The sequence below is a fragment of the Nomascus leucogenys genome, chromosome 2 (genome assembly GCF_006542625.1).
Source record: "Nomascus leucogenys isolate Asia chromosome 2, Asia_NLE_v1, whole genome shotgun sequence".
Classification (NCBI taxonomy): domain Eukaryota; kingdom Metazoa; phylum Chordata; class Mammalia; order Primates; family Hylobatidae; genus Nomascus; species Nomascus leucogenys.
Genome location: NC_044382.1, coordinates 7216085 through 7238226, shown reverse-complemented (window position 1 = coordinate 7238226; position 22142 = coordinate 7216085). Strand labels below are relative to the sequence as shown.

General features: G+C 54.4%; 1 protein-coding gene across 1 annotated transcript in view; it reads left to right on the top strand.

The window, feature by feature from the left end:
- The window catches only part of FGF18 (fibroblast growth factor 18), a 38048-nt gene that overhangs the window by 8842 nt on the left and 7064 nt on the right, over nt 1-22142 (top strand). Inside the window, exons 3-4 of the mRNA XM_030822370.1 lie at nt 7672-7852; nt 20685-20791. Of these exons, the coding sequence (XP_030678230.1) occupies nt 7672-7852; nt 20685-20791 (288 nt within the window). The remainder of the gene's footprint in view (nt 1-7671; nt 7853-20684; nt 20792-22142) is intronic.

Below are 22142 nucleotides of genomic sequence, written 5' to 3'. Positions count from 1 at the left end.
GTGCAGCAGGTACTCTGATGACAGGCCTTGAACCAGACTCTGGGGCAAGAGGGTCTGGCCTGGGTAGATGCCTCATGTAGACCTTGAAATAAGGGCAAACCGGGTGAAGAGGACACTGTGAGCCTCTGCATGCGTGCATGTGTCTATGCGCATTATGGAAAAGCCTTGCGGGCATGTGGAACGGGGCTACTGGAAGCAGGGATCAGCCTGGCGGACTCACAGAGCTCCAAGCTGACTGCGGTGGCTGGCGCATCCGTTCCCAGGAATGGGGGTGATGGAAAAGACTGTGGTGGGCTTTGAATGCTGGAATAAAGGGCTTGTTATCTCATGGGCATGGATGGCTATTCTCCCTACCCAGGGGCTTTAGGGAGCTGGAATTGAAACAGGGATCAGCGGGAAGAGGAAAGGGAGGGAGAGAACAGGGCATGGGTCTTTACGGCTCCAGGGTTGGCTGCCTGCAGCAGCGGCGCCCATATTGATGATCTGTACCATGAAGGCTGATGTATGGGGAGAGGGAGGCCGACCCTCGGGCCCAACCCCCCATCCTGCAGTGCCCCCTCCCCTGCTGATGGCTCAGCCCTGCCAATCAATACATTGATAGCCCTGGGAGCATAATGGACAGGCTGGGGGGCGGGGAAGGGCCCTTTGCAGCGTCGCTGTCTGTCCTGGCTGAGTTGGTATGCGGAGTGTGACAGGAAAGAGGCCAGAAGCCCGGGGTTGAGGAGGTGGGGGCACCCATCAGAGCCACACTCAGATTCAGGGTGGGCCCGGCCTTCCTCCTCCCCTTTCCATCTGTGGGAAACTCATGGGCTTCAGATCCAGAGATGGGTTCAGATCGTGGCTCTGTCAGTTTCTGTTCAATTTGGGCCAGTCCCGTGGCCTCTCTGTGTCTTCCTTTGTCACCTGGAACACAGGGATAGTAATAGTTTCGGCTGCTCAGGTTGTGTGAAGAGCGGACATGGGCCCTGGCATGGGGCAAGTGCCCAGCCAGTGGGAGCCAACGTGAGCTTCACTCTCGATGACAGTAATCCAGAGAGTGCCCCTTGGGCCAGAGTCCAGGAAGAGTTAGGGGAGCTGCGTTTTCAGGTGGAGAGAGTGGCTGACTTTACTGGGAAACCTCACTGGAGAGGAGTGAAGGTCTCCAGTTTGAATCCAGAGTTTGGAGAAGCTCTGAAAGCCTTGGCTGGCCTGATGCTGCTGCTGCTGCTGCTGGAGGAGCCAGGTGGTGTGGAATGTGGCTGGAAGTCTGGGGGCTGCCCCTCCTGGGACCAGAGAGACCCTCCCTTTCTGGGCAGGTTGCCTGGAGACAGGAGCATGGGTTTCATAAAGCCTCAAGGATCAGAGGATGGGGCCTGGGCGGGAGAGGCCGTGGGGCCCATCCCTCTCCCTTGGGTGGGGGCAGAAAGCCCAAGGGCCCCAGCTTTTTGTGGACAATATTCCAACCTCCTTACCCCCAAACTATGGCCTGTGGCCTGAACCAGTTGTCGTCCTGCAAAAGTAGAAAGGAGGTGGGTGAGGAAGAGGAGGGAGAACAGTGGCAGGCGAGGGCGAAGCAGGAGAGAGCCTGGACTGGATTTGAATCTTGATTTCTCACCAATTCTGTGACATAGAACAAGTGATGTAACCTCTCTGAGCCTCAGTTTCCCTCTCTGTAAAACGGGAATAATAATCGTACCAGGTTGGGCACGGTGGCTCACGCCTGTAATCCCAGCACTTTGGGAGGCCGAGGCGGGTGGATCATGAGGTCAGGAGTTCAAGACCAGCCTGGCCAAGATGGTGAAACCCCGTCTCTACTAAAAACTACAAAAATTCACTGGGCGCAGTGGCAGGCGCCTGTAATCCCAGCTACTCCAGAGGCTGAGGCGGGAGAGTCGCATGAACCCAGGTGGCAGAGATTGCGGTGAGCCAAGATCAGCCATTGCACTCCAGCCTGGGCAACAGAGTAAGACTGTGTCTCAAAAAAACAAAAAAATCGTACCAACTCATAGGGTTGTTCTGGGCATTACATAGGAAGACGTCTCTCAAGAGATTCTTAGCACAGAGGAAGTGCTCAACACACAGTGGCTGATTAAGAAACAAAACTCAACTAAAGAAAAAAGAGTAATGATTGTTACTAATATAATCTTTTTCCGAGATAAATATTATAAACAGTCCCCATTTTGCTGATGGGAAAACTGAGAGCTAAAGAAGTCAAATAAGTTGGTTGACTGGGGGTGAAGCCAGGTGACAGCTAAGGTCAGTCAGTGCTGGTTACCCTGTTAGTGTTGCGTGTGTGGTGTGTGTACATAGGTGATGTGTGATGTGATGCACATTTGTGGAAGGTGGAAATGGGGGCCAGGAAGAAAGAGGAAAATCCCAAACGTGCTTTTCAGCCATGAGTGGGCTGGAGAGGCTGAAATCTTCAAGCCAGAGGGAGTGATGGAGGCTGCTAGATGCCCTGGTGTAAGGTGGTACCTTGGTTGATCTCTGGAAGCTGGTACTAGGCTGGGGGCTCACCTCAACCTCTTTTCACCCCATGGAAGGTTCTTACCAAGATGCCTAGGAGGGGAGGCTTGCAAGGTAGACAGGGCTCGATTGCAAGGATGACACTTGGCTGTTGTCCTGGGTAATAGGGAGCCTGGGCAGGGACATGGCATCACATTTTGTGTTAAGAGCTGCACCGGGAGAGGATGAGACCAAAGGCAGAAGGTGGGTGGGCTCTGTGCCACTGAGCCCCGTGATTGTTCCCAGGGCCGGGGGACCTTGGCGGGCTTGGGGGAGGGATTTGAGCCTCTTGGGGCCTTGTTGCCTCTGTGCAGTTGCTGCATTGGAAGGGTGAAGATTTCTACCAGAGCTGAAGCCCTCAAGGCAGGGGAAGCAGGGGCTGGGGGACAGTTGGGATCTTAGGCTGAAGGGGACCCTCGGCCACCATGCTCTGAGAAAAGCTGCTTCCACCCAAAAGATAATCCATGTGCGTGGCATGGCAGGAAAGGTGGAGTGACAAAAGGCACCTTGTTTCCGTAGAAGACTTCCTTTATGCACCAACCCTTCTCTCCTTTCGAGAGTTGCAGCAGGCTAGGCGCAGTGGCTCACGCCTGTAATCCCAGCATTTTGGGAAGCCGAGGTGGGCAGATCACCTGAGGTCAGGAGTTCAAGACCAGCCTGGCCAACATGGTGAAACCCCATCTCTACCAAAAATACAAAAATTAGCCGGTGTGGTGGTGGGCATCTGTAATCCCAGCTACTCGGGGAGGCTGAGGCACGAGAATCACTTGAACCCAGGAGGTGGAGGTTGCAGTGAGCCGAGATCACGCCACTGCACTCCTGTCTGGGTGACAGAGTGAGACTCAGTCTCAAAACAGAAAAAAGAGTTGCAGCAATTTGATTTTGTTCAAACCGCAGCTTTTCTTTTTTTTTTTTTTTTTTTTTTTTTTTTGAGACGGAGTCTCGCTCTGTCGCCCAGGCTGGAGTGCAGTGGCGCAATCTCGGCTCACTGCAAGCTCCGCCTCCCGGGTTCGTGCCATTCTCCTGTCTCAGCCTCCCGAGTAGCTGGGACTACAGGTGCCCGCCACCACACCCGGCTAATTTTTTGTATTTTTAGTAGAGACAGGGTTTCACCGCGGTCTCGATCTCCTGATCTCGTGATCCGCCCGCCTCGGCCTCCCAAAGTGCTGGGATTACAAGCGTGAGCCACCGCGCCCGGCGCAAACCGCAGCTTTTCAACACCCCGATCATTGTATGCCTGGAGGGGTGTTAGCCAGGCCGACAGCAACATTGACTGTTCTGGGAAGACCTTGAAGATAGGCACCCCTTGCAGGGCACCGAGCCAAGTGACCTGCCACCCAGCTAGTAGGACAGGAGAAGTAGATGTTCCCAAGGCAGCCCCGCTATGCATGTGCTCTGGCGGCAGACCTTGAAATGGGCTTTAACAGGTGCTCACCTCCACGGGTCGTTGAGGTGCCATGTCTAGGGGTCATTTTCTTCTTCTTCTTCTTCTTTTTTTTTGATAAAAATTCTATTTATTTATTTATTTATTTCAGACAGATTCTCACTCTGTCACCCAGGCTGGAGTGCAGTGGTGTGATCTTGGCTCACAGCAACCTCTGCCTCCCGGTTTCAAGTGGTTCTCCGGCCTCAGCCTCCTGAGTAGCTGGGATTACAGGCGTGCACCACCACACCTGGCTAATTTTTGTATTTTCAGTAGAAACAGGGTTTCAGTATGTTAAGATGGTCTTGAACTCCTGGCCTCAAGCTGGTCTTGAACTCCTGGCCTCAAGCGATCCGTCCACCTCAGCCTTCCAAAGTGCTGAGCCACTGCGACGGGCCTAGGGGTCTTCTTAGCAGAGTGTCTGGAACAGGGGTATGCTGAGCAGTCAGTTGCCTTAACACATCCCTCTGTGGGGCATTCTGGCTGGTAAGTGGCAGGGCTGATGTTGGCCTCCAGGTTTCCCTCACTTTTGCCCGCAGCCTTTTGGCCTGCGTTTGCTGGTTGCCTTCTGAGGGCAGAGGTGAGATTCAGGGATGAACCAGTCACACTGGACTTGGGACGATAAGCCATTGCAGTAGAGTGTTCGGGGGCCCTCACCCAGCCTGGGAGGTGAGGCTAGGAAAGGCTTCAGGGTAGGGGGTGTCACACCCTCCAGAGGTCTTGCCTGGGAAGCCTGGGGTGCTTCCTGCCTTTCCAGGAGAACAGACCTTGTTTCCGAGCCAGAGGCCACCCCCGCCACCTCCCTGGGGGTTGATCTGGCCACAGAGTGGGGCTTCAATGGTGGGAGCTGGGCAAGATGGATTGTTCCCTCCCACATCCTGGGGAAGTGCCACCCGACAGCCCCTGCTGACCCTGGGTCACCCACGCTGCCTCTGTCCAGTGGGCCAGGGAGAAAATCATTAATGGGAGGCAGGCTTCTGGGGCAGGGCAGCTCCCCTCGGGGACCTGGGGGAAGGAGATTGGTTTGACCTCTGGTCGATAAGGTCTCCTGTGAGCAGGAGGAGGGTTGGAGGACAGGGAGGGGACGCCAGAGGCCTGCCCTTGGGGGAGGGGACAGGGCCAGCCACCTCCGGAAGTCATTCCAGGAAGGTCAAAGGCCACGGGTGGGGAGGTTTCCGGACAAATGCCCACCAGGTGTGGGCCTCAGGAGCACTGGAGTTCTTCTGTCCCTGAGCAGCAGGATGTGGAAGGAGGCGGGCCCAGGTATCAGACCCAGGCTGCGAGTGGTGACGTGTGTGGCTGCTGAGGGGTGGGGGAAGCGAAGAGGAGGCGCACGTGGTGGGCCAGCAGGCCAGGCCCTGCCTCACTGGGCTGTGTGGTTTGGAGCAATGGACTTAACTTTTCTGGGCCTTAGTGTCTCCATCCGTTCAATGAGGATGATAAGCGTTCTCATGGTGCAAGGTTGTCAGGACTATCAAAAGCAATAGCATCTTCCCAAATAATCTGGTTTGCAGGGCTTCACCGAGGGCCCCATAAAGGGTTCCCTTGTGTTCTATCACTAGTTACCCCTACTGAGCCAGGCACTGCTCTGAGCACTCACTATATTGCTTTATATGTTTAATCTTTACAGCCACTCATGAGGAGGGTGCTGTTACCATCACCCTATTTTACAGGCGAGGAAACAGGCACTAGGGTTTAATAACTTGCATAAGGTCCCTTAGCTAGAGAGTGGCACATCCTGGGTTTTGAAACCAGGGCCAGCTCCTGACAGCACTGGTGGGGCAGGCAGGGCCCCGCAAGGCAGTGGCCTGGGGCTGCCTGCAGGGGTGGGGCACAGGAAACACAGTTTTTAGGGTCACAAGGCCTGGGGTTAATTCTGCATTACTGCTCTGGGGCCCTGTCAGTGGAGCTGACAGTTTCCTCATCCATAATGTGGGATGATGCTTCCACCCTGAGGACAATCATGAAGGTTCAACAATGTGGTCATACCTGTGGGCCCAGTCCAGGAGCGGGAGATCCATGCAGGTCAGCTTGGGGACAGAGATCCTGCTGTAGCAAATGAAGGAAGCACATCCCTGCCCTTGGGAGCTCACAGCTGAGAGGTGAGACAGATGTTTGGGCAGCCAGGGTCCCAAGAGCTCTGCCGCGGGCTGAGTGGGGCCGTGCCAGTGTGGGAATGGGGGTCCCTTGTGCCTAGCATTGTGATAGACTTTGTGGGCACACAGGGAACAAACCCAGAATGCTGTCTGGGCTTCAGGAATGGCTCAGCATTGTGGTTGACATGGGACAGGACATGCATACAACCAGCAGGGTGTAGGGGACCCTGCTCCAATGCTAAATGGCACAACAGCACTCCAGGTCTTTTCAACATTTGTTCATGCATCCATTCAAGAAGAGTTTGAGTTTCTACCATGTTAGGTGCTGCGGATATAGTGGCAAATGAGAGACACTGCTCCAGCTTTCTTTCCCTTTTTTTTTTTTTTTTTTTTTTGATGGTGCTGCCAGTCTACTGGGGCCAAAAGACAAAACCCAGATAAGTGCTGGAAAGAAGCACAAAGCAAGTTGGGGGCGGGGAGGGAGAGTGTCAGAGCTGGAGGTGGCTTCAGAAAGGGGTCCACGAAGGCCTGTGTGAGGAGGTGACATTTGAGCAGAGACCCGAGTGAGCTCAAGGGGTTAGAATGTAGAGATCTGAGAAAGAGCATCAAAGCAGAGGGAAGAAGAAGTGCAAAGGCCCTGGGGCAGGAGTGTGTTTTGATTTTGGAATGCCCAGAACCATGCCAAGGTGGCCGGTGGCCAGTGTGGCTGGTCGGTCGGGAGGGAGTGGTGGGAGAGGAAGGTGGCAAAGCAGTCAGGGGCTCGCCTTGCAGGGCCTTGAGGCCTTGGAGGAGTCCTTCACAGAAGTGTGATGGGAAGCCCCAGAGAGTGTGGAGAGGGGATTGGGTTTGGTAGAAGAGAGACTACACGGGGGCGAGAGTGGAAGCAGAAGGCCAGTGAGGAGGCAGGTGCAAGTCGTTCCAATGAGAAGGGAAGGAAGATGAGCGCGATACATGTTGGTGTAACCAGGGAAGGCTTCCTGGAGGATGTGGACAGGCGCAAGCTAAGCCTCAAGGGAGCTGAAATTTTGGGGGCAGATGCAAAACAAAGGCTTCTCCTAGAGGAGCTCAGGATGTGGGCAAATGCTTGGTGTGGGAGCGAGCATGAGGACCCTTGGGGTGTGGGGAGGAGACCCCAGCATCACTGCAGGGGAAGAAGTCACAGCGGACTTGGACTGTTGGTTCCCCGGGTGAGGCTCTCCAGGCCTCCCTCTTTCCCCATGGACCCAGCGTTCCATCCCCTCTCGTTCCTCACCCATCTCCACATGGATTGGAGTACTTTCCTTCCCGTTTGCTCACTTAGTCCTCACAGCTACCCCGGGATGGAATCAGGGTAGGAGCTCTGCCCCACCATTTTACTGAGAATCGTTCTTGCTTTCATTTGTGGCTGTGGTGGAAAGAGAAGCTTTGTTGTCACATAGACCTAGGCCTGATTCTTAGCTTTGCCACTTTCTGTCTGGGCCACCTTGGGCAACTTGCCTCACCTCTTAGAGCCCTGGTTGCCTTGTCTTTGAATGGGGGTAGTGAAGGGGTGGTTATCAGTGTGTGCCATGGCCTGGCTCAGAGCCAGTGTAGAGAAGCCGTTGGTCTTTGTGGTGGATGTGGCTGGCTCCCGCATGCAGTGGGCCTAGGACATCCGGGGTGGCTCATTGTGTCCCCTTCCCTGCTCAGGTGCTGGTTGCCGAGGAGAACGTGGACTTCCGCATCCACGTGGAGAACCAGACGCGGGCTCGGGACGATGTGAGCCGTAAGCAGCTGCGGCTGTACCAGCTCTACAGCCGGACCAGTGGGAAACACATCCAGGTCCTGGGCCGCAGGATCAGTGCCCGCGGCGAGGATGGGGACAAGTATGGTATGTGCCAACCCTCTCCTCCTACCCCGTGTACCCGTGTACATGTCCTTCCTGGCCTCAGAGACCTCAGGTTCAAATGCCAGCTCTGCTGCTCCTGGCTGTGTGATCTTGGACCTGGCACTGACCCTTTCCGGGTCTGTTTCCTGATCTATAAAATGGGGATGCAATAGTGAATCCTTGAGAGCATTGTCAGGAGTACTAACTGAAGATGTGAATGAAAAGTTATTTGGCTGGTAAATGCCCCATAAGTGGCATTTGCTGTGGTATCGGTGGCTTGCCTGGGATGGCCTAAAGCAGGTGGCTGTTCCCATGCCACCACTCAACAGCCCCAGGTTCAGCCACTTCAAGGGGCAGGAGCCTCGAGGTGATGCTTTTTGGAAGCTGCTGGTGGTGGAAATCGGCCTAGTGTGTGTGTTATGTGCACGTGTGCATATGGGCGCTTTGAGCTTGAACCTGTGCACCTGTGATACGTGGCACTCATTAACACCTTGGGCCATGGTCCTGTTGACCTGCCCTTGACCCTGGAACTGCCCACCCATCCTGGAGTACTTGGGAACTCTCCCCGCTCCCCTGCCTACGCTGCTTCTGCAATGGCTGGGAGGAGTGAGACATCTCAAGCCCCTGGTCCACAAAGGTGTTCAGCAGCTAGCGAAAGAGGCAGCACTCCACCTTCCCAGAGCTTGGAGGGCCTCTGGCCTAGACAGACACTGAGCAAATACCATGCAGATTATTTATTTAAAATTGCCAGGCAGGAAAAGCGGAGACTGCTGCAAGGCCTCCTGGTGCTTGCCACTCACCGGGAAAGCACCTGCCCCCACCCATTCCTGCCGTCTCAGGCCCAGGTTCTGGGAGATGGCCCAGGCCCCAGCCTTGGGCCTGGGGATCTGGGGCCGTGGTCCTGTGTGTGGGGCCAAACCTGCCAGCCTGAGCGTTTTTGGGACGATGCCCCACCTGCCTGCCAGCCCTGCCCGTTGCAGTCAGGACGTGACAACAAGACAAATAATTTCTTGGACCTTTTATCTTGGACACCATTTATTTTCCCTCAGCCCCGGGGCAGGACTGACCTCATGGTAGGGCCCAAGCGTGGCAGCTGCACCGTCACTGGGGGCTGGGCCAGGCCAGGCCAGGCTGGGCAGGGCTGGGCCACGCTGGGCTTGTGCACCTCCGGGCCAGCTGCCTCCCTTCTCCCCGGCATCACTCTTTACCGCCTCTGTTCCCCTCCCACTCTCTTTCCCCTTCTTCCTTTCCCGGCTCTTCCCCCTTCCCCGTTTTGTTTCTGTCCACCTCTCTGTCCCCCTCCCCACCAGCTCTGCCTCCCTCCTTCGGACCACAGCTTCCCTCCTCCCCACCTCTCCCAGGCCCTCTGCTGGCCGCCTCTATGGGGCCTCCCATCCCTCGTGCCCCCCTCCACAGACGCCTGGCTGTGCTGGGCTGACCCAGGTGGTGGTTTTCCCTCGGATCTGCTGTCCAGTGGCTGCCAGAAGGGGCAGCTGGCTGGCCGTGGCGGGAGGAGGTGCCCTTCTGGGGAGTCCCCGGAGCTCTCATTGGCCCCTCCAGGCTGGGAGAGTACAGGGGGGTCAGACTCTGGTCTGAACCATCTGTCCACACCCTGAGACAGGAGGCGGGAGCTCGAGAGGGAGGGGAGCCCGGAAATGGCCAGCCCCTCGCCCCAGAAGCCACTCGCCCTCTCGTTCCCTCTGTCTGAACTGGGAACTCAGGGAATCTTTCCTGCTGTGTGACCTCAGACAAGCACTTTGCCGTCTCTGGGCCTTGGTTTTTCCTCTGCACAATGGTTGGGCTAACGCAGTGCTTCTTCTTCTTTTTCTTTTTTTTTTTTTTTTTTTGAGACAGAGTCTTGCTGTGTTGCCCAGGCTGGAGTGCAGTGGCATGATCTCGGCTCACTGCAACCTCTGCCTCCTGGGTTCAAGCGATTCTCCTGCCTCAGCCTCCCTAGAAGCTGGGATTACAGGCGCCCGCCACCACGCCTGGCTAATTTTTGTATTTTTAGTAGAGACAGGGTTTCGCCATATTGGCCAGGGTGGTCTTGAACTCTTAACCTCAGGTGATCCACCCGCCTTGGCCTCCCAAAGTCCTGGGATTACAGGCGTGAGCATGGCTGTGCCTGGCCATGCTTCTTAAGTGTAACATGGGTGTGACCACAGAGGGATCCTGTCCAAATGCCCATGTTGGTTCAGTGGGTCTTAGGGGCGGGGCCTGAGCTGCTGCATCTGACAAGTGCCTGGGCAGGGCCAGTGGGCAGCACTTCCAGTACCTGGAGACTAGGCCTTCTTGGCTTCTCTGCCAGCACCATGCTTTCTAAGATTTTATGATCCTCTCTCAAGGAATATGTTTCTGTACTCCTCCGAACCCCCCAACACCCAGGGCAGTGCAGGGCCTTGCTGGCTGCTGCTGCTCCATTTAAATGCCACATTAGAAATGCAGATGAGGCCAAGGGACCCCATCTGTGAGCCCTGGGAGAGGAAGTGAGACAATGGAGCCAATTGAGGCTTCCAATCTAGATAATCAATACAAATATTATTGGGAGGGTGATTTATGTGGCCAAGCCAGGGCAGGAGGGTGGGCCTGCTCTGCCGATCTGCATTAGGGGCCTGCCTTGTCTCAGGGTGAGGGGTGGCCAGAATGCCCAGGACAGTTCAGGAACCTGCTCCCACTGAGAATGATGCAATCTGAGATGTACCACATGCTTTGTCAGAATCGTATGATTTTATAACATGCAGTCTCGGAGTCTCAGCAAATACCACGGATACATCCCTGTAAACACCTGGAATCTGGAATCCCCACAGACACTCAGAACCTCAGATTTGCCTCTGTAAAGGCCAGAATCCTGAGGTGCTGGCTCTGTGGGCGGGCATGAGGGGCTGGGTGCCCGTCCAGGGCTCTTGGCCTGCTGCACAGTAGTGGGTGGTCCCTTAGTGAAATCTGCTTGGATGTCAGTGGGGCTTCCGCAGCTTGGTATTCTGCAAGAGGGTCTCCCTGTGGTCCCCTAAAGCTCTCCCAGTGCCGAAAACCTTTAAGGGCTCTGAGAATGGGCCGCTCCAGGAATAAGGGACTTTCTTAGCCTTGCCTTGGGTTCTGGAGGGAGAGCACAGATGGCCAGAAGGCTGGAGGCTTAGGTAGTTGAATACCTGGCAGGTGCGAGGTTGTGGGGGAGGGGCACCCTGCCCACCTGGGATAATATCAGCCTCCCCTCTTCTTGCTGTTGGTGCTGGACACTCTGTCCTGCAGGCAGTTGCCATGTCAAAGAACAGCACTGGAACAGGAAGCAGGACACTGAGTTCCAGCTGCAGCTCTGCCACTGAGCATCCTGCAGAGCTGGGGAAGAGCCTCCATGTCTGGGCTTAGCTTCTTTATCTGCCAAGCGGGGAGGAGAAGGCCTCGTGCACCTGCCCTGGAGGTAGATGTCCCTAAGCCTGGGATGTGACAAGAGGGGGAGGCACCAGCTCCTCAGAAGGAGGGGGCCAGCTGAGCCCACGTGCAGGGAGACTCCAGCATCGGGGGGTTTCCGGGGCAACTCTGCTTTTAAAGTTTATGAAACCTTATGATTGGATATTCCTGCCTGATTTTATTTGAAAAAAGATTTCTCTGTTTGAGAAAAAAAAATAATTAAAAAACCCCATTTTGCAGTGGGCCAGCCTCCAGACTGACAGTGCCCAGAATAACCCTGGGCAGGCCAGCTAGAGCGGCCCTGCTAGCCAGGGAGATGGTATTTGGAGGATTGAGCTTGTCAGCTCGGGAATCTAATGGGATTTGAATCTCGGCTCCAGCACTTTCGAGTGGGAGACCGTGGATCTGAGTTAGCCTTTCTGATCCTGTTTCCTCTTTTACAAACAGGGAAATTGAAATGAGAGAATCTTATGCCCAAAGATTATATGATCATTAAACCAGTATTAATAATCACCACTTGACCTCCTTACTATGGGTGTGGGGGGGGGTGGTGCCATCGTGGGCTCAGGTGAGGAACTGCCATCAGGTACTGGCTCCAGAGGCTTCTAGAAAGGACCTGAGGGAAGAAGCGGGACTCCTGTCTGCTGTCAGTGGGACCTGGCAGGTTAGATGCAGGTAGAAGAGGCGTCCACCCATGATTCCCAGCAGCAAGGTCTCTGCCCCAATGAGGGAGGAGGGCCCTTGGCTCCCCTGATTGCGTGTGTCTCCCCTCAGTCCCTTATTCATTCAACATAAATTACCAAGCCCAAGCACCAGGGGAGGGGGGCTGCTGTGGTGAGTGAGATGCCTCGTCCCAGCCATCAAGGAGCCTTCGGTCTAGGGCCCCCTGTTCCTTACTAGAGGCTGACTTTGAGTAGGAAGAACCTAGGCTATGAACTTTCCACGTGACCGTGAGCCCACTCGTTCTCTCCCTGAGCCTCGGTTTTCCCACCTGTAATGTGGGTGGGGTAAAGGGTGTGCAGCTGGTACTCTGCAGCTGCCTCCAGCTCAGGCATGGGGCGAGTCTGTGATTCCAGCTTTACAGGGAGTCAGCGCGCCCCAGTGCAGATGCTTCTCTGAGCCCCCAGGCTGGGTACAGAGCACCAGAGCTCCTGTGCTTGCCCTTATCCCAACAAGGGTCCTGCTGCGGTGGAACCATCTGTTGACGTGGCTGGTGCCCCTGTGAGGGTGTGAGCTCCTTGGAGGGAGTGACCTTGTCTTGCTCTTTGCCATGTCTCCATGTCCAGCACAAGGCCTGGCAGAGAGCAGGGCCCCTTTAAATGTGGCCAGAAGGATGCATAAAATATGTATGGGGCAACTCAAAGTGTAACTGGGGGCTGCCGTCAGTGGCTCACACAGGGAGGAAGGTCAGGGGGCTTCAGGGCTATTGCTGAGTTGGTGGTGGGGCTGGGAGGGAGTCTTCTCATCCCCATTTCCCTCATTCTGGTAGTTGCCAGAGGTCCTTTGGGCTGGTTGAGTGGCTGACGTAGCAGGGACCCCTGGTCTCAGAGTTGAGCCCCCATGGCCCATTTTCCACACGCATCCCAAAGTGTGAGCGTGGGCCTCCGCAGCTCAGAGGTGCTCATCTCACTTAGAGTAAAACCCATGTCCTTGAATCAGCCTGCAGGCCTGGTGTGCCTGGCTTCTGATCCTGCTGTGGCCTCAGGCTCTGCCTCTGCTCCTTGCTTACATGGCTGTAGCCACAGCAGCCTTCTGGGCATCCCGTGAACACCCAAGCACTGTCCGTCTGCGGGCCTTTGCATTTGCTGTCCTGAGAATGCTCTTTTCCCAGATATCCCCATGGCCCACTCTCTCACCCACTCAGGCTTCTGTACGATTGTCCCCTTATCAGAGAGTCCCCAGCTCTGTCCCCCCTTCCTAGCACTTGTCACTATGCGACCTTCTGTTATATATTTAGTTACCCACTATCTGTCTCCTGTGTTAGAGTTTGAACTCCTGGAGGGTGGAGGTTTTGTCTGTTTTGCTCACTGCTGCATCTCCGGTACACAGGGCCAACCACGAAGACGCTGTCAGTATATGCTTGAGCAAGTGGATGTATGAGTGATGCCCTGCGTGTGTCGGGGTGTGTGGCAGGTGTCCTTTCCCCTGGCACATTGAGGCAAAGAGGCTTCCTTCTGTTTGGCAGAGATCTCAGTGCATAGTAGGTACTTGGCAAATCAGTGCTTCTTCCCTCCTTTCCCACCACCCTTCCTTTCTATCCGGCCAGCCTTGCACTGTGCAGTGGGGATAGGGTGATCGTCAGACCCAGCTTCCGCCCGGAGGTCTCCCAGCTGGGAATGGAACTTCCTATCTCCACCTAAACCCCTGCCCCTCTGAGCTCATGTCCCACAACTTCTGTCCCCAGGGAGGAGTGACCACCCACGCCTCACCAACCCCTTGACTGACATGGGTACGCTAGAGCTACAGCTAGGGTTAAACAGAGCTCCCGATGAACCCTATTGATTTTTCCCCCCGACTTTCTGGTGTGTCCCTATGGAGAAAGGGAACTGTGGGCACCTTTGAGAAAAGACCGTATACAGCAGAGTGTGTGTATGTGCATGGGTGTGTGTGTTACAGTGACAACTCCTCCATCCCCGCCTCTCTCTCCCTCTCTCAAGATCTGGTCCGCCTTCGGTGGGGAAGGAGGGAGGGCTGACTCGGTGTGACCTCTCAGTGCTGTCTGTAGTGAGGATGGTTCTTCACTGGGGGAAGATGCCTGGAGAGCAGCCAGCAGGTCTGTCAGCACTGGGATCTTTGCAGCTGGCCAGCTACCGTCCAGCCCTCGCAGGGCCCCAGACCGGGGGCCCAGTCCCTCCCTGGCTCCCAGCTCCCTTGCTGCTCTTGCGGGTCTTGGGGACTTTACCCCAGGCTTGGGGAAAACAAACCCACCCTCCAGCTGTGTTCTCTTGGGTTCCGTCTCTTTGGGTCTTGTCCCCTGCGTCTGTGGGATTCAACTCTGTATCTGTGCTGTGTCTCTCTCCAGGCCTCTGGCTGCCTCTCTGAGTCTTTTCCTGCTGTTTCCCACCCAAAGTCTTCACAGCGAGGCCCCAGATCACTCTCTGGGAAACCCAGCTGGGGAAGCACACTGGGATTAGTCAACCAATCAATCATTCAATGCCACTTCCCTTTTCTGTCATCACCAGGCTGTGTAATGTCTGTCCCCTCTCTGCCTGCATACCTCAGTCTGAATCTCCATCTGTTTCAAACTGGCTCTGGCCTTGCTCTGCCTGTGTTCAAATCCTGGTCCTACTGTGAGACTCTGGTCAAGCAATTTAACTGCTCTGTTAACTTAACACTGATTTAGTTTCTTCATCTGTAAAATGGCATAATAGTTCTTATCTCATAGGGCTGTTGTGATGATCAAATGAGATATTCCACATTCATACTCTTTTTTTTTTTTTTTTTTTTTAAATGGAGTCTCGCCCTATAGCTCAGGCTGGAGTGCAGTGGTGCAATCTCGGCTCATTGCAGCCTCCGCCTCCAAGATTCAAGTGATTCTCCACCTTAGCCTCCCAAGTAGCTGGGATTACAGGCACATGCCACCATGCCCAGCTAATTTTTTTATTTTTATTACAGACAGGGTTTCATCATGTTGGTCAGGCTGGTCTCGAACTCCTGACCTCAGGTGATGTGCCCACCTTGGCCTCCCAAAGTGCTGGGGTTACAGGCATGAGTGCCTGGCCCCCCATTCACACTCTTAACATCTTAACATTGCTTGACACATGGTATATGCTCAGATAAGTGTTCACTGTTATCATCATTCTTTTTTTTTTTTTTTTTTTTTTTTTAGCAGAGACGGGGTTTCACTGTGTTAGCCAGGATGGTCTCGATCTCCTGACTTCGTGATCCACCCGCCTCAGCCTCCCAAAGTGCTGGGATTACAGGCGTGAGCCACCGCGCCCGGCCTGTTATCATCATTCTTTAGTCATTTTTGCTGCAGGCATTAAAGTGGGGAGAGACAACATGAGTTTTTTGTAGAAAGAGTTTTCTCTCCAGCTCCCTTCGTGCACTCTTTCCCCCTTTGCTGCTCTCCTCTCTGGATGCTGGAGAAGGGAGCAGATCCTTTGAGCCCTTTTTCTTTCTGCCACTCTCCTTGGCCCCAGCCCTGTGTGGCCTCTGGGCTCCTGCTCTGTGCGGAGCCCTGGGGAAAGAGGCTCTGTGGGGCCTTCCTTCCGGGGCAGCTGCGGCCTGGAGCTTCCCATTTTGTATTCCTCCTTTTGTTTCATGCAGCCTTTTCTCCTCTTCATCAGATCTGAAACCTTCCTTGCCTCTCTCTGGCTGTGGTCGCAGCCCAGCCCTGGGTAGTCCTAAGGGTTTCCTCATCTCCCAATATCAAAGGTATCTTTCTCAGGGTGACCCTGGGGACTCCCTCCTTCCTCAAAGTCATTTGGAAGTGGAGCTGAGGGAAGGTGGACATCCCCATCCACTAACTTCTGCCCAAAGAAAATGGGGCCAAAGAGAAGACCTCCCCTGCCTCCTTCGCTGTTCACTCACTCGCTCCCCAGGAAAGGGACTGGGGCCTCTGAGAAGTGAGGGGTTGGGTAGACGGGCAAAGCCCAAGACTTCTGGGTCAGACTGCCTGGGCTTGGATCTCAGCTGCATCACTGTGTGACTGTGGGACTTGGGTTTCTCACCCGTAAATTGGGGATAATAATAGTTCTAACCACCTGGGATGGTGGTAAGAATTAAATGAGATAATGCATGTAAGGTAGTTAGGACAATGCCCAGCACATCATAAGCTCTAAAGAAATGTCAGTTACTGATACTTTCCAGAGGGGCAGAACTGAAAGAGGCCTCAGAGGTTACCTAGATCTGGCCCAGAGAGGGAAAAGGTTTTTCGCTGTGTCACTGAGGCTGGGGAATGGGTGGGTGGGAGCCCATGGTTCTTGCAAGTGGCACTGAGAGTCGCACCAGGAAGGTGCACAGTGGTGAAGGGCATTGCCCGTGGAATCAGACACTGGACTCAGACCTTACCCTGCTCTTCCCAGCCATGTGACTCAGGCAAGCCACTTCACCTCCCTGAATTTCGTTGTCATTAGCCAATGAATGGTGTTAGTCATCCCCACACCACGAGGCTGTTGATGAGCTTATTAAAACTGGCTTACTGGTCACTCACTCTGAGCCAGGCGTGGGATAGGCGCTGGAAGTCAGAGTGGTGATAAGACAGATAGCTTCTTGTCCTCGTGGAGCTTACTTTCTGCTGGGTGGAGACCAGCAATAAAAATAAGAGTTTCAGAGAAGAACTCTCAGGAAAATGGAGCAGGGGAATGGGGTAGGGCTGGACTGGGGAGGGTGCTGCCAGCGTTAGACATCATGGTCTGTGAAGGCCCCTCTGAGGGGCAATATTTGCGCCACAACCTAGGAGATGAGGAGCCACTCTGGAAGCTCTGGGCAAAGCAGCCTCCAGGCAGAGGAACAACATTTGCAAAAGCCCTGTGGCAGGAGCATACTTGGCGTGCTAGAGGGGAGAGGCAAGGAAGGGAGGCAGGGCTGGTCCACAGGGGCCAGGCTGTGTGCCCTTTGCGGGTCCCAGTGAAGAGTTTACATGTTCTTTTATGTGGGTTGGGGATCCCTAGGAGGTCTTTAGCAGAGAAGGGACACAATTAAATTTATATATTTTTTATTTTATGTTTCGAGATGGAGTCTCACTCTGTCGCCCAGGCTGGAGTGCAGTGGCATGATCTCGGCTCACTGCAACCTCTGCCTCCCGGGTTCAAGTGATTCTCCTGCCTCAGCCTCCCGAGTAGCTGGGACTACAGGTGTGCGCCACCATGCCTGGCTAATTTTTGTATTTTTTAAAGTAGAGATGGGGTTTCATCACATTGGCCAGGCTGGTGTGGAACTCCTGACCTCAGGTGATCCACCTGCCTCGGCCTCCCAAAGTGCTAGGATTACAGGCATGAGCCATAGCACCTGACAAATTTATATTTTTAAAGGATTCCTCTGGCTGTGGTGTGGAGGAGAGATGGATTGGGGTGAGAGTGGCAAGGGGAGGGGGCTGTTGAGTTGTGCAGGCTGGAGGGGACAGTGGCCTGGCCGGGGCAGTGAGGAAGTCCAATGAGCAGGGTGAGATAATGTCATCAACTCCTCTGCCTGGCCTGGTGCAGGCCCCGCGAATGGAGCTGTGCCTCAGCCGGGATGAGGTTTCCAGCTCTTGAGAGCAGCATCTTGGGGGCTTGGGTCATGGGAATGGATGCTTGACGCTGAGGATCTGGCCTGGGTGGTGTCTCTCTCTTCTCGTTCTCCTGTCTCTCTCTGTCTCATTTTCTCTCTCCCTCCCTCTCTCTGTCTCTGAGAACTGCTGCTGCTATTACTCCCCAAAGACTTTACATAATTCTGGCCCGGCTCCCTCCTCATGATGTCATGTGCTGAGTGGAGTCTAGGTCACTCCATCGCATGCTGCGGTCGGGGAGAGAACAGACTTCTGGCTCCCCTGGCGTGACGGCCAGGCGCAGACCCTCCCCATGCTGGGGTGGGGGTGGCTAGGCTTGTGGTGGGTGGAGGTGCAACCTCTGCCCCAGGCCATTTGGACAGCTCAGGCAAAGGCCAGGGCTTCCTGCGGTGGCCCTGGCTGGTGAGGGGTGGGGGTTGTGCTGGGAGGCCTGTCCCTCCAGACCTGGGGGCCTCTCCCCTGAGCCCAGGCCCCAGTAGAAAGAGGCAGGCAGTCCTGAGGTCAGCCCCTGTTTACTGGGTGCTGCTCTGAACCTGTTTCCTACACTGTAAAATGGGGACAGAGACACCCAATCTCGGGATGGATGGCTTCAGTGCACTGTAAGGGGAGCATAGCAGGAACTGTTCCGAGGACAGAGGTCCAGGCATGTGCTGGGAAGGGCCGAGAGGGAGTCTCTCCCTGGGGCCTACTTGGGGTTGTCTGGGCCCCAGCTCAGTGGCTTTACCTACTTCCTGCATCTCCCATCCCTGCCCCTCTGCTAGACCCCACTTCCTAATCCCAAGGAGAAAGAGAATAGGGTCGAGCCCCTCCCCCTTGCACAGGTAGGGAAACTGAGGCTTAGAGTGGGGTATGGCTTCCTCAAGGTCACAAAGCCTAGGATGGCAATGCCAGAACGAAACTAGACCCGGTGAGCCCCAGCCCCAGGCATTTTCTGATGCATTTTGCAGTGTGGGATGCCTGCAGCCCTGAAGGATGCTGGGAAGTTCAGGTCATAGCTCAAGACCTGGGGAGGGAAGCTCCTCTACCCTTGCAGACACATCCGATTTCCTTCCACTATATTTTTGTTTTTCTTTTCTTTTGGGAAAACAGTTTGGTTTTTGCAGTTTGTGGGAAACTTAAACAGCATTTATTGAGTTTTCCCTCCCTGACCTCTGAGAAGAGAGTGCTAAGCTCTTCACAACATCATTTTGTATAATCCTCACAATAACTATTGAAGATTATACCCCCATTTTACAGGAGAAGAAACTGAGGCCCACGGTCATACAGTTGGGGCCAGGGATTCATATCCAGATTTGTGCACCCCAAAGCTCTCATCTTTTCTCCTCATCAGAAGCGCCTGAAATTGTCCTGATGCCCCCATAACTCCTCACCCGCTGTGGGGCCTGAGCTTTACAAAGAGATGGAGAAAGCAAGTTTCAGAGCTGCTGTGATGTTTGGCCCTGGGGAGGGAGCTCACAGAGGAAATGACAGGGAATTTGACTTAAGGGGAACAGGGAAGATCAAGGGCTTGCACCCACCCCCATCTCAGGGTTGGTTAATATCCCTGAGTCAGTGTTGACTAGGGCTGGGGGGAGGTGGAGAGAAGAATGTGCCTCCCCTTGTTTCTAGAGTTACTAAATTCTTTTTAGATCTTTAAATTTTATGTAAATTCTTCTTTTTTTCCCTCTTGGAAAGGTGGGTATCGTATTTTAATTAGTAGTGGTGTCAAAGGAGGGCTAGATTAATTATTGGAAATCTCAAGTTCCAGATGGTTTTAATTTTCACAGCAGGGCACCAGGGTCTATATTTGTAAATTTTTTTATTAAAATCATACCTAGTGTATTTTAGGGGCACTGAGGTATACTCTTTGTGGCTCCAAGGATACTGTACTCAGGAATTTGGGGCTATGATTTTTGTTATGGAGAAGCAAGTCCCTTGTCACTGAAATTAAACTTTTGTGGGTGAGGGAGGGGCAGGGGCTAGGAAGCAAGGGGTCAGGGAAAAGAGCACAACGAATTGGGAGTGGGGTGGTCACAGGCAGAGAAAGCAGTTGGTATTGGGGAGTCAGGCACAGGGGTTTAAGACCAGAGAGGAGAGAGAGCTAAGAGAGGGCACGTGGCCTACCCAAAGTCACACAGCAGCCTACTGGGGAGAAAAATGTGGGCTGCTGGAGTGAGAGGAAAAGATTTGGACACAGCACACGTAATCAAGGGACAGTCACTCTTTGCCTGCTTGATGTCCTTGTTCAGGCAGGGCTTCGGGGGATCAGCTCTGGACCCCTCATCCTGAGGGAGGCTTTGTGGAGCATGGATGGTGTAGCATGGGGTCTCCCACCCTGGGGGATTCCAGGGGGGATCTGGTCCTGATTGGGATTTCTGGGCTCCTGGGAGTTAGTTACCCTTCAGCTTTGGTGGCCTCCATGGAGGGCAGTGGAATATCCTGCATACCCTTTCCCAGGGAGCTCGCACCTCACTCCCTGTGCCCTTCCTGCTATGAATAGCCAGGGTAAAGGTGCCAGGGGACAGTAGCAGGGGCTCCAGATGTTTGTCCTGCAGGAAGGGGCCACAGACCTAACTTTTGTAGGAAATAGCTTGATGTCCTGAAAGGCAGGGGAGGTGTGCGTGCACGTGCCTGCATCTGTGTCTATCTGTCCCCTTAGCTACTTCTCTGTGGTTATTTGTATGGCATCTGTCCTGATTTGGGGAATGGGGTTATTTTTATGATTGTCTGTCTTGCTTTGGGTTTGGGGGATGGGGTTATTTGCATGGCCACCTGTCCTACTTGGGAGAATGGCCTTTTTGTATGGCTGTCTGTCCTGCTTTGGGAAATGGTTTTTTTGCACGGCTCTTTTTGCTGTTTGGTGGAGTAGCGTTGAGGGGCTAGGGAAGGTGGGTGACGATGGGGAGAAGGGCACACTGGTGTTTAGCCACAGGGGGCAGAACTCCCTTCTGGCTGGAGCCATCTGGATCCCAAGTGGAGCCAAGAGAGCCTGGAGGGAAGGGAACAGGTGATAGGCAGCTTCCATCTCCCTGCCTGAGGGACCAGGGACTGCTACTTCTCTGACTTCTCTGTAGTTATTTAGGCATCTGTCCTGTGGGACTTGTTAGGCCTCCCCATGCCTGATTTTGGCGGAGTGAGGGACCAAAGATAGGACCAGGGACCATGTCACTGAGCCTTTAGAGCAAGCCATTGCCCCTGGTAATAAAATGTGTCTTGTTCTCCTTCTGCCTTTCGAAGCCCAGCTCCTAGTGGAGACAGACACCTTCGGTAGTCAAGTCCGGATCAAGGGCAAGGAGACGGAATTCTACCTGTGCATGAACCGCAAAGGCAAGCTCGTGGGGAAGGTGAGTGATGGTTTGGTATTCCTGGGAACTTGGGGTTCCCCTCTGGCAGCTCTGGGAGCTGGAACAATGTGTCCAGGGCACTGTCAGTCCCAAATGGAAAACAGGCCGTGTGTGTGTGTGTGTGTGTGTGTGTGTGTGTGTGGTGTGAGAGAGAGAGAGAGACAGGAGAGAGAGAGAGACAGGAGAGAGAGAGAGAGAGACTGTAATCTCTTCCTTTCACCCCACCCCATCCCCCACTTCTCTTCCCCGGGCACTTGAGCTCACCAGGCTGAGGTATCCATGGCTGTGACTTATGGGGCACACAGGGCCCTGGTCTCTCCTGCTGGGTGTGGAGCTCTGGCTTGCTTGGTAGTGGGAGAATCCCTGAGGGACTCTGGGGCACCCCGGCTATGTGTCCCTGACGTCTGGGAGCAAGGAACCAGCAGGCCAAGGGCTGTGGCTTCAGCGATCGTTTTAACAATCGCCAGGGGCTTACCGTCCTGCAGCAGTGGCCTCTGGAACCTGGCCGCCTTGTCAGCGCTGGGCCTCATGGTTCTAGCATTTCAGGAAGATTTTATTACTTTGAAACTGGCAAGAGAGCTGCATGTAACAAATTAGGGCGGGGGCAGGGGTGGGGGTGCAGGTTTGGGGGACCCTCGGGTTGGGGAGACCCACGTGTGTGGGGATCTGAGTCTCCAATGATGCTGCTTCTCAGCACCCCTGTTAGTTTCCTGGGTGCACTTGTTTGCAAAAGTGATGAACTGTTTCCTCTGGGTGTTGGAATGGAAGGTGTTATCCACAGGAGCTCTATGGTAGGGTCAGGTTCTCTGTCCCCTTCTCTCTGCAGGGACTGACTCCCATATGCAGCTTGTATAACCAGGGTTGAGGGGGTTTTGCCTGGACAGGTGGAGTGGGGTGGAGGGTAGGCCTGGATTCCAAGGGGATGGGCTTGTGCTTGGGGGCAATGCCCTGGCTGATTATTTGTGGTTCATTCCATCTTGTTGGGGATAGGGGAGATGACTTCAGTCTTGCTGAAGCCATGTTTTTGATTTTTTGAATCCCCCAAGTCTTATCCCTCTCCCTCTCCCCCATACCCAAGAGGCTGGGGAGGATGTAACAGGCCAGGGATCCCAGCCAGGGCATTGTGGCATTCTTTTGTTAATAATTACTGTCATAAAGCTTCCGCTAATTGAGCACTGACTTTCTGCCTGGCACTGAACTGAAACGCCCCCAATGAATCCCAGGAGGCTGCCACCGCTACCATCCCCGTTCCACAGATGAGGAAGCCGAGGCTCGGCCACGCCCGGGCACTTGTCCCAGGTCCCACACTAGAGCTCGGCGGGATGCAAAGCCCGGTTTGGAAGGAAAAGAT